The following is a 12,267-nucleotide window of genomic DNA, read 5'->3' on the forward strand; positions in this document are numbered from 1 at the left end:
TGAGGGATCCGCTCCTAATTTTTAATCTTGCAACTAAAATTGGGAAAAAACTATTAATCTTGATTAGGGAGTTAATCCAAAATATTTTACTTGCCCCTCTCCTTCTTGCTTGATGTTGGGAGAAATTAGGGCTTCAATCTCAAAGATTAGAAAGCACTACCCTAGGGTTTGGTGGTAATCAACCTTCTCTTCAACTTGATCACAAGAAACCAATGTTTCATCATGACTCCATGGATTTCTTCACGTTTTTCTACAACCCGTTTTCTGCAGGAAAATTGCCTTTAATCACCTTCAATAGTCTTCAATCACGACTATTTTGGCTTGCATAAGACCCAATGGCTTGCCTAAGTTTGTTTTTTGCATTTTTTTTTTGCACCGTTTTGGTCGCCCGCCCGTGAAGAAGACCTGTGAATTGTGCATTTTCGGCCTGCGAACTGTGTAATTTCGCCTCAATATGGAGCTTTCTAGTCACATGGAGAGCTTAATTATAGCTATAGTACTTCAACAATCATGGCGATGGCAGCTATCTACAGTAGCTGGGTGCCTTTTTCACTCATTTTGACTGTATGCGTTTTGGATGCGTTTAAGCTCCTTTGAATGCCATTGCTTCAAGATGTCTGCAATGCTTCTACAATCATTAATTGCTTCGTCTACTATTGAAGATCATTTTTGTCCTCTTGTTAATCTTCAATTAAACTTTGATTAGATGGAGATTTAGAAGGTGTTGTTGTTGCTATCCGGGGAGTGCAAGAGAGAATATAAGAGGATTCCATGAAAGCTTGCATGATAGCATCATAAACTACTGTCTCATCACGTTGATGTACTTGCACAACTCCTTATCATTGAAGAGATCTTATAGCAACGGCTGCACTTCGATGTTGGTGAGAAAATCTTGTGTTTGCATGGAACATGTTGAGGACACTATGCCTACTTCTTGAATTGTGAAGCTATTGCTTGCAAGTGATTTGGTCTTTTGGACTCACATGATGTTGAATGCTACTTGGATGTCAGTTTGATGTGATTTGGTATATTAGAGCTATTATGATGATTGGATGAAAGCATGAGAACATGCTCGTTGTAATTGATAAAATCAAAGTAGCATAAGTCATGCTAAACACACTGTAAGTGCTCCTACGTTCTCTTTTGAACTTACATCCACATACACTTCACTTTGTACTCTCACTTCAATTTCCTAGCATATAATATGCTTGTGAGGGTACCTCGGGTATTGGAGGAGAGGCTCGGGGGGAGCATCGTATGAACTCTCCTTGTTCGTGAGCTTTTGGAAAAGCGGCAAGGAGGGGGATTAGGTACATTGGATGTGAAACATGGCCCCAACTTGTGCCTAGATTCGGACTAGGTGTACGAGGGTGGGAAGGCTTAGCTGGGAGATCGATAAGCATAAAGCATTCCTCCGACACACAACTTGATGATATTGCAAGCATGCCGAGGCTATGATAGCCAAATGATACTTGATTAGGCATGCCGTGGACACTTGGAGGTGATCAAAGCATGAGAGTTGCATTGGCAAGTGAATGCTTGTGGTTGGGACATTGTTATGAATGGACATTGGGACATTGTTATGAATGGACATTGGGCAAATGCTAATGGATTGTTATTGGGATTTGGTCCATTTTTCGGGGAGATTATGCCCAGATTTTTGTGGTTTGCCTACATTATGTAGTGAATACAAAAGTGCAATTCAGTCCCAAAACATTCAAGATCTCTCAAGGGCATTGACAAGCCTTGGAAGGACATCTTAAGGTAAATGTAACAAGCTGTCAAGTGGTTGATTTGGATACCATTTCAGGGTGCAAAGGGACTAGTTTGGTCAGATTGAAAGTTTTAATTCAGTCCAAAACAATGCGGACTGAATTCAAGGTGTTTACATAGCTTAAGAGCACTACCTAAGAGCTTCCAAATGAGCCAACAAACTCTCGATTCCGTTACCGTTTGGGTGGTCAACCTCACATGACTTTCAGCTCTAAAAAGTCAAAATAGAGAGATATAAGGGTGCTCAAAGTAGTAATTTAGGGTGGTAGGAGTGTTCCTCTCATCAAGACCAAGCCCCCTTCATTACATTTGAAGTGAAAGGGGTCAATAAAACATACCAAAGGGAGGGAGGAACCACCTCTCTCGTGTGCCTCTAGACTCTCTTGCGTGCGTCCATTACTTAGGGGAATAAAGGGGCACCAATGAGAAGAGATCAAAAGAAATCTGTGAGCGATGGCTCTCACATGTGGGGGGTCAGAAACAATAGCTCCATCCTGGCTGCACAACCAGTGAATACCATCTCCCCTCCTATGGGGGCCTGGTAACTCAAAGAAATCTCCAGTAACTCTGTCACTGTCTTGAGTCCACAATGAATCCTTGGCATGATATCTGTACTCCACCCTCCTCTCCTCAATGGACCAAATCTCTGTGCGGGCGACATCAATCTAACTCTTAATCCACGGGCTGTCTGGGGAGAAATCCTTGTTGTAACCCAACTTTTACTCAGCTCATGTTGTCCATTTGCAAACCTCCACTTTTAGGGGCTTCATCATCTCCCGTGGGCATATTCTCAAAGAATTTATTGATTTAGAGTTCACAAAACTATGTGTGCTCCCCAAATCAACAAGTATGTGAATTGATCTGCTCCCAATCTTCCCCACAAGCCTTAAAGTGTTGGAACCTTTGCATCCCGCTTTAGCTTCTTGTGAAATGGCACATAGCATGGTTGTCCTTTCTTTTGCTTCAACTTCTACCCAATCCTCTCCACCCAGATCAAATGGAAACTCTTGAGAAGGGTTAAGAGTAGGCTCTTCTATCACATCGTTAGCATAAACCTGAAATTTAACCTCATCCATGTATTCCAATGGTGATGGCGGCCCCATCGGATAAGAAGCAATCTAGAAGCTTTGAGAAGGTTCCATAACGGAAAGTGGTAATTCAGGGTGGTAGGAGTTTTCTTCTCATCAAGACCAAGCCCCCTTCATTACACCCAGAGTAGATTGGAGGGATTTCGGGAGGAGGGGCCTAGCCTCTTTTACAGCGTCTTCATGAGAGTTGTCTTCCGATTATGCCTAAGATGCCCGTTTGATTGTGCTCGACATGGGGCCCATTGACGTGGTGCTCATAATCTATCTTGGTGCAAAGTCACACCAAGTGAGCGTGTATCCTGCCCTCCATGTACTGCCACTCTATCCGAGCATGAGAGTATGCACACTCCGTGCTCCATCGATCATATTGAAGATACCTGTAAGAAGGGGGGAGAGGAACTGCGATAGAGGTATGCATAAACACAAAGAGAAGCACCTCTAGGCTGGAGGTCAACATCTCCCCTTCCTGGTCTCTATGAACTGATCCACCAAGCTCCATCCTGGCCAGAGGCCATAGATGAGTAAGAATGTCAATGATGTAGAGATCATGAAGATGATGCGATAGCTCAACTATCTAGTCATGAATGGTAGCGACCACGGACTCTAGATCCCACTTTGTCCCCAGGGCTGCGCTCAAGGGGAAAGAGAAAGTCATCGCACTGTTCTCTTGCGTAGAGGGTATGGAGTGGTGGAAGACCACGCATATCCAGGGCCACGGTCTCCTCAAAACTATTTGTCCCTTCTATCGGAAGATACCGGAAGAAATTATAATCCACAAGCTACCCCAAGATCCTAGGGGGCCCGCCTGGAGACTCAGGTGGGAGAGCCCTCACTAGTGAGGCCGCAATGGTCATCTCCACCGATTCAGAGAAGCGATGAATCAGGTGACGAACGGAGCTGACTGGCTGTCTCCTCTCCGGGGCTATAGGGGGTTGACGGGAATGCTTTGGAGAGGCGGAGGGGGGGGGGATGGAGGGCACGAAAGAAGAGGAAGGGACAAATGGAGTGACTACGGGTCTAGTCAGAGGCGAGGGTGGGGGAGAGGGGGAGAGGGGGAGGGACAAATGGAGTGACTACGGGTCTAGTCAGAGGCAAGGGTGGGGGAGAGGGGGAGGAGAGGGGGAGCAAGAAGGCAGAGAGGCATCCATTGGAGAGGAAGGCTGCTCGGGAAGGCTCGACGGAGAGAGGGTGGGGTCAACTTGCCCCACTGGGAATTGAGGGCTAGAAGAGGAGTCGCGAACGAGGAATCGGTTGCCACATCACAAGGGGGCACCATCTACGGGTGGGTGATAGGATAAGTGCTTGTACTGGTTCTCTGACAAAAGCGAATCCTCCCACATGCTGCTAGTCTAGCGCGCATGGTGACAACGCTTAGCTCTGGTGCTCAGCCAATGACTGGGATGGGGCTGACCATTCGCCACTCTCTCATGGGTCATCCATAGTCGGTATGTGGTGCTCCACGGCTTGGGAACCTACTCCTCCCTCAGTCCCGTGGTGTGAATCTAAGCGGGAAGGAAGGGAAACCACTAGGGGCGGTCTCCTAGACTCACGGCAAGGGCAAGCTCTGGCCAGATGATCCATCTGCCTCTGCAAATGAAGCATTGGCTTGGAAGGCCGGAGTGCTCCACTCTCTGCGCATAATGGGGTCACATGGCCGGGAATAGATATCATGTGAGGCACAGAATTTGGCGAAGCAACACAGATGCATAGAGATGGAATCTCGATTGCTTGTGCGAGGGCCGAGGTAGCGGTGGGGGGGAGGGATTCCATCACTCTCCTGATGGCACAACAAATCACTAGGAGAAGAGGAAGGTATTCCTTCCTGAGGCCTGGAAAGTAGACTGTCACCAAGAGAAAGCCTGAAACTCCAGCTAGAGGGTCGGGATGCCGGCGTGCTGCCACCATGCAAAGAAGACCTGCCGTACGCAATGCAACGGGGCTCAACTACATGACAAGATTAGACGCAGCTTTGAACTCAACCTGGTAGTAGCCACCCCCCAATGGATGAATACCTGTGATCTTTACAGGCGCACCTAGTAGGCTAGCCTAAAGAAGATCCCTGAGTTGGCCATGCATGGGGCGGCTATTGACAATCTTACATACCATAGTGGAGGCCTCCAGGGATGAGACAGTCATTAGTGAGAATCTACAAGTCCGCTTCTGAAAACTATAGGCATATAACAACGGCCTCGGTCGGGCGAGACTAAGTGGCTGCTATGAGTCCTCGTGGGGGCAAAGACCAGAAGAGGCCGAAATTTGTCGAAAGTAAAGAACTTCCCCCACGAGCTGAGGGCTCTGCCAATGATGACAGAGAAAAAAAGGGGGGGAGGCGATAGGGCAAGAGGCACAAGCGAAGGGGGGAGGGGGGGAGGAGGAAACGCGGATGGGAGTAGCAAGAAAAAAGAAAAAGGGGAGAGAGGGGGGCTTGCGACGCTGGCAAGCTGGAGGCGTAGACGGAAACCCGGGGGGGGGGCGTAGGCGAAAAGAAAGGGGGAGGTGAAGGCGGAGACAGGGGGCGAAGGCAGGCGAAGAGGGGGGAGGGGGAAGGGGGAAAAAATGAGCAGAGGACGCAAATGGTGCTGGGGCAGGCAGGGTAGTGAAGGTAGAAACAAGGGGCGCTGGCGGGAGGGGGGGCGCCGGGGCGGAGGCAGGGGGGAGAAGGCGGGGGTAGGAGGAAGGCGACGGACAGGGGAGGCCAAGGCTGGGCATGAGCAGGGGGAAGGGGCGAAGGTGACAACAAGCAGGCAGGTGCAGGGGGAGCTCGCAACTCACTCGACGATCTTGAGAAGCTATCTCTTTATATTGAAGAGAAAGAGAGCAAGTAGTGGAAGGTCCATTTAGAGCCATATGTTGGTGCCAAGGTTAGGATTGTGTGTGTGGTGCCATGAAGTTTTTGCATGATATGTACTAAGGCACTTACTTATACTATAATATGGATCATGTGGTGTGAGAGTCCACTTGGGATGACCAGAGGTACATTTTTTTAAAGATGGATCGTGAGAATATTTTTTTGTTATAACTATATGTGACATAGTATGACTCTTCATGGTTATAACTTGAGGGAGGAAGGGTGGGTATAGTTAAATGGTTGAGAGTGATGATGATAAAGAACAAGCCACATATTATGATTGTTTTGATCAAGGGAGGGTGGTCAAATATGTGATCTCGCGTTTCTATTAGTTATGTTTGGAACGTCAGGCGATTGTTCAAATATAGAAAAGATGTGTAAAATCTAAAAGGTTAAAGTTATTAGTTTATTAAGTTAGCATGAGTCGTGTGATTACGATAACATAAATTAGAAGAGGTGGAGAAATTACAGGGCTTATATATAGGAGGAAAGATGCCTCTCTCTAAGGCTATGAAAATGTACTAATCTTTTTATGGAGAAATTAAGCAAGCTTTTTTTAGTCTTTTCACGTATTTTTTTCACTCTACTACTTAGCTTATTTGATGATTTTTTTCTTCATGTCTTAGAGCTCTCACGTTACTACCATGACCATTAAAGTCTACATGAAAGAACTTTGGCTATGCTAAGATGGGAAACGTTAGCGAGGCTAACTAAGTTGGTAACATTGAGGTTATTAGATTTGCCTATTCTCGTGATTGCTAAAAACTCCCACTTTTTGGTCATAATGGTCACTCCAAAGGAGCCAACCATGGGTTAGTTACCATTATGAGTTATCGGATGGAACAGTTGGGGACTATACTCTAGAGGTAATGGAAGCATTTCAATACTAATGAAAGGATCTTTTTTGGCTTGCCCTTGTTGAAGCTAAAGCACTCACAAATAGGTAGACTCCTTCATTCAACAATGGAAAATATTGGGACTAGCAATCATGTGGCACGACATAATGAAATACACTGGTAATTCAATGTGTATGTTGAGCATTTGGTGGTCATGAATACTTTATCACCCCCCCCCCACACACCCAGTTATAATGGCACGATGAGATACACTAGCAATTCATTGTGTATGTGGAGCATTTGGTGATCATGAATACTTCATCACCCCCATCCCCACCCAGTTGTAGTGGATGGCAACAATACTGGGAAATTGAAAGATAAGGGGATGGACTTATAGGATATGTGAGACACAAGGAGTTATGATTGAAAGAGCATTTTAAGAAGTACAAGCTGCAAATGGTGTGAAAGTGTAGGTTGCATTTTCATGCATGTAAAAACACAGTTTCTTGACATATGACATGTATGATTAATAAACTATGAAGCGATAGTGTCCAAATCTACAAATTGGACGAGCACCTGAAAAATGGTCCAACTAATAACTTTTGAATCTTTTCGAAGAGAGAAAGCTCATTATTGAGATAAAAAATTGTCAATCTATAGATATATATTGGTCAACACTCTTAATATACTTCAATCAATGCATGTAAATAAACATTGATCATGACTTTTAGAATTGGGAATTTAACAACTAGAGATGGGGAAAGAAGGGTAATACCACAAACTAAGTGATTATACAAGATGATCATTTCCAAGGATTATCCAAAGAACTTAAAAAGGTTAAAATGGTAGATAGATACTTAGATGGGAAAATCCTAGAGTATGACAAAACAAGATGCATCTTGGAGGTGTTTTAAAAGAGAGTATTGAGAGAGTTTATAGAGGGTATTTAGAGGGACATTGAGAGGTGGTCTCCCCTAAGTAGAGAAGTTAGCACATAAAGGATTAGATCTCAAGTTGTGTCTCGGATGTAGACCACCAAGTCATTAGTGGTCTTGTCTTGGATTGGTTACGTTTTCTAAATCAATTGTGCACACGTTGGCACATCCAAACAAATTTATCTCACTAGCCCATTATGTAAACCTTCGGGTGGCTTTGAGATATAAAAGTAGTTGTTCACAACGTTAACAAATGGACTGTTGAAGTTCTTATAGGATTAGACTAGTTTTTGAAGGTGGTCAAGGGAACCTATAAAGAGTGGATTCTATCTCATTTTGGCTTTGTAACATATAATGGTTTATAACCTCTACGTATGGTCCCACAATGGGGTTTATAGCTTTACGTTGAAAATAAAAAGAAATCAAACACAATCTTCTCAATTTGGTGATATTTGACACTTGTTCCAAGCACATGCAGGAGCCACCATCAGAACAGGAGGTTAGGAGGTCATTCTTTGTGTGTGTACACGTGTGTGCGTGCGTGCGAGAGAGAGAGAGAGAGAGAGAGAGAGAGAGAGAGAGAGAGAGAGAGGTTGGGAGGTCACTCTCTCTCTCTCTCTCTCTCTCTCTCTCTCTTATATGGCCAAGTACAATTGATTGTGTAGAGAACATCTCTCACTCTCTCTCTCATAGGCCAAGTATAACTGATTGTGTAGAGAACATCTCTCTCTCTCTCTCTCTAATATGGCCAAGTACAACTGATTGTGTAGAGAACATCTCTCTCTCTCTCTCTCTCATATGGCCAAGTACAACTTAGTGTAGAGAACATCTCTCTCTCTCTCTCTCTCATGCGTAGTACAAAGATGGATACTAGATGTACTCTTACCAGGGACATAACTAGTGTAACCTATCAATTGCCCTCTCTCTCTCTCTCTAGATTTAAGAGACAGGGATCACTTTTTCTCAGTGTTGTTGTGGTCAAGAAACTAAGATGATAGGATTACAACTCTCTCTCTCTCTCTCTCTCTCTCTCTCTCTCGGAGCGTTGAGCTTGAGGGAGCTTGCATCATTGTCAGTTTGGTAGAGGGTGACTACACATCTCTCTCTCTCTCTCTCTCTCTCTCTTCTTGTGCAAGGTAGAGCTTGAGGCAAAGATCTTTCTGTTTCTCTTTTTCTGACATGGACAACGATCTCTCTCTGTGTCTCTTTGTGTCTCTTTCTTCTCTACTTCCATTTTTAGGAGGGAGGAGAGGGTCTAGAGTAAGGTTCGAAGGAGACAATAGCATCCAATTGGGGCTAATGTCTTAATTAAGCGGTCACTTCATAATATACATAGTATTAACAGGAAATGGATATTAATTTCAAGCTATCCTTTAAAAAGGCGAAAAAATTAATGTACATAATAATAGTAAATATTCTATTAAAAAAAAGAATATAACACTAATAAATCACCACCTTAATTGTCGTTTATGTGAAGCAGTAACTTGGCGAGGGGGTTTAGGTAGGGTTTATGTCGCATTGTAGTTTCTCCAAAATTTTCTGAGTGTGGAACTGCTCGCCTCTGCTGCCACAGAGCGACGGTGTTTACACAGGCACGGGTGCTCTTTTCCGACGGTTGTTGGTAGAAAGGCAGCCATGGCGACGAGTGCGCTGCTCGCCTCTCGCTTCTCCTTTGCTTCTGTGGTCGGAGCGCGCCTCTGCAGTGCTGCAGCAGTTGTCGCATCTCCCCTGGTATGCTTCCTTGAGTCAAATCTAACTGCATTGCTAATCCCACGGCTTTGACTCGTGGCCATGTATTTGAGAGCAAACGATTGTTTCTTTAATTTTAGGGTTTTTAATGTGTTGCATTCTCAGGTCTAGTTTCAGAAAGAATGTATGCCATCATATGATGATTTCATGGCTAGTTAAAAGCCTAGGGTTAACATCTGTTCTGTTCGGTACACGGCTAGGTAGATTGAGTGTCACGCCTATTATTCTTATGTCAATGTCATTCTGGAACTTGGATTTTGCATCATCTGCCTCTCTGTTTCAGGTTTTGAGTTGACTTGGAGCTGTCTTGTTCTTTCAGGTGGAGGAAACAAGGGCCCCTGCACAACAATTTGCCTCTGCTTTAACCAGAAACTGGTTTAGCAGTGCACGAGGTTTCAGGTTAACTGCCCAGCCTTTGTTTTGCTGGTTTTCTTTTGTATGAAGTTGATCCTAGCTGCCTTCAAAATGCTCACGGATAATCCAAGTCATGTGATGGGACAGAGGGGATGAGGTTCCTCAAGCGCCTGGGATGGTGGCAAAATTTCATTGCATGCTCAGTAAATTTTTTTGCTTTCACACTTTGAAGACTAGGTTAGGCCAGTAGTTTAGGGAATTTGTTTTGTGTTTTTAACGTTAAGTCACTGCAGGCTCCTGAGCTCTTTGGTCCTGGCCGTATATAGCCTAGTTGGTAAGGGGTTTGACTTTGTAGGTGGGTGCCTTGGTTTAATCTTGCCATAGTCACAAGAAACATCTTTAGGTTTTTATTACAGACTTTTTTGCCCCTGAGCAAAAAAAACCACATTAGTGTTAAATAATATATGAAGCTTTTTCAGAAGAGAAGGGAAGGAAGAGAAAGGAAAAGATTCCACCTTCTGCAGGAGGATACAGGTTAGGACCCAGGGGAGAAGGAGAGAAAGGAGAAGAGGAAGAAGAAAGGGAGAAGGAAAAGAGGACAAAGAACGGAGGAGAAGGAGAAAGAGGATCAAGAAAGGAGAAGAGGAAGAAGAAAGGGAGAAGGAAAAGAGGCCAAAGAAGGGAGGAGAAGCAAGGAGGCAAAGGGGCTGAAGAAGCGGAGGAGGAGAAGGTCGCGTATTGCACAAGGTGGCTGAAAGCATGACAAAGGGGGTGGAAAAGTTTGCATGCAAATGAGCAAAGAAAAGAAAAAGCATTATATATATATATATATATATATTCATGAGGTCTTATTCCATTCCTAGTTGCACACGAGAATTTCACCCGGCTACACACACCATACTAACCACACACACACCCGAGTACCACAAGGGGGTACCACCCTTCCAAATATTGGCCACTTTATAGGCAATGAACAAGTTGTGGGATGAACTTCACAAGTTAGTCGCTCGGCCGAATGGAGTGAACACCTTGCATAGCTTTGGTAGAATTGGGCGTCGCAAGTTGAGTCACGATCTTTGATGTCCATGGCAAAATCATTCCTTATCCAAAGCGTGAGCTTGAAGGGCAAGCATTGCACACTGTTGTCGCCGATCGCCTGGAAGCAAATGCCATGACGATCGAATGATGACAGTGTAAGGTGTGTGCACTGTGAATGGTTGCCTATGTGCCCACCCGCATGCGAACACACCCTTAGTATAAGATGCCCCCAAGAAGATTTGAACCCAAGACCTCCCATAGAAAGTCCAAAGTCTTATCCACTAGGCTATCGCCTTGGGGATAACATTAAATATTTCAATCTTGAAACTGTGGGACCTTTTTTTTGGGGGGCGTTTTGTGGGAGGTTTTTTCGCAATTTAGAAATGTCTTTAACTAATTATATAAATTACTCTAAAAAAAACTCCTTAGCTCTTCAGTTTCATCCTCTTTTATGATGTTGCCTATAACTAATTATATAAACTTTCTAAAAAAAGGGATTCCTTAGCTCTTCAGATTCACCCTCCTTTATGAAGTAACCATTCTTCTATGTTGGAGATGTGATATTTTAGCAAGGTAGCTTAAATTGAAGATGCATTATTAAGGTGGTCATGGGTAGATATATGTCTACACATGGAGACATGCACCTTTTTTTGGGTGGTGATGGCACAAGTAGAGATGTTGTAGCATGTGAAATCTTGAGTGCTATAATGTGAGTAGATGTCACTTGCATCTCACCCATATGACTGCAACATGGACATAGCTCTAGCTATCAATAGACTCAACGTCAAGTTCGAGCCTAAATTGGACCAATCCTAGCAGACAAAAAACGTCCAAAAGTGCCTAGGCCAAGCGTGAAAGGATATTTTTCTTTAAGTAAGGAGCTAAGGGGCAGTTAAGAGGCATCCATATGCCAGGTGTGTAGTGCCTTTATACTATGGCAGCAAGTCTCCCAAGCCTTGCGTTTCTTCTCTTCCCATGCCTTGCGCTCTTCCTCTTCCAGCTTGCAAGGGGCTTTGAGTTCATCTTCTTCCCAATGGTATCGAGCTACAAATGCACAAAAGACAAGGCAAGATGGCATAATCTATTGTATACAAAACATGAATATGCACAATGCTAAATTTGGAGTCTAGACTTTAATCCTGACTCCAATCATGCTGGTGCTAATGCTACATGCATAAACAAAAGGTTCCTTGTTGTTCCAACTATTCTGGGGCTGAATTTGGCTCCCTGGGAACCTCTTTTGATCCACAACTTGCCAGGAGCAGGCAACTCTATGGCAAAGACATGAATAGTGTTTAAATGCATCATATTGGAAAGTGCACCCGTGGTTGAAACTTAGTAGGAGAGAGACTTCCAAATAGTCCAATAAGAAGTTATCTAGATGCCCATGCCACATGGGTTTTGCCATTAGTGTGAACACACCATGAGTGTTCTATCACATATTTGTGTACAAAAAGAAGCTGCCTGACTTGAAGGGATATTTTATTATACATACGCAGCTAAGGGGTAGATAGAGGCATCCATCGCAAGATCTACAATGCCAGTACCCCAAGACAGCAACGGTGAGTTGTGGATCAGAAGCAGGGTGTTCCCAAGGAGCTAGATTCAGCCCGATAACAGCTTGAACAGCAAGTAACTAGTTGCTC

The 12,267-nt window shown here is 44.3% G+C and overlaps 1 protein-coding gene across 1 annotated transcript in view; it reads left to right on the top strand.

The window, feature by feature from the left end:
* Nucleotides 1-8,981: 8,981 nt before the first annotated feature.
* LOC147633469 (pentatricopeptide repeat-containing protein At4g02750-like) overlaps nt 8,982-12,267 on the top strand; it is a 28,774-nt gene continuing 25,488 nt past the window's right edge. Inside the window, exons 1-2 of the mRNA XM_086806555.1 lie at nt 8,982-9,211; nt 9,549-9,628. Coding sequence (XP_086662681.1) covers nt 9,116-9,211; nt 9,549-9,628 — 176 coding nt within the window. The 5' untranslated portion in view covers nt 8,982-9,115. The remainder of the gene's footprint in view (nt 9,212-9,548; nt 9,629-12,267) is intronic.

This window comes from Cibotium barometz, chromosome 12, assembly GCF_041138505.1.
Source record: "Cibotium barometz isolate CiBa-2024 chromosome 12, ASM4113850v1, whole genome shotgun sequence".
NCBI classification, from domain to species: domain Eukaryota; kingdom Viridiplantae; phylum Streptophyta; class Polypodiopsida; order Cyatheales; family Cibotiaceae; genus Cibotium; species Cibotium barometz.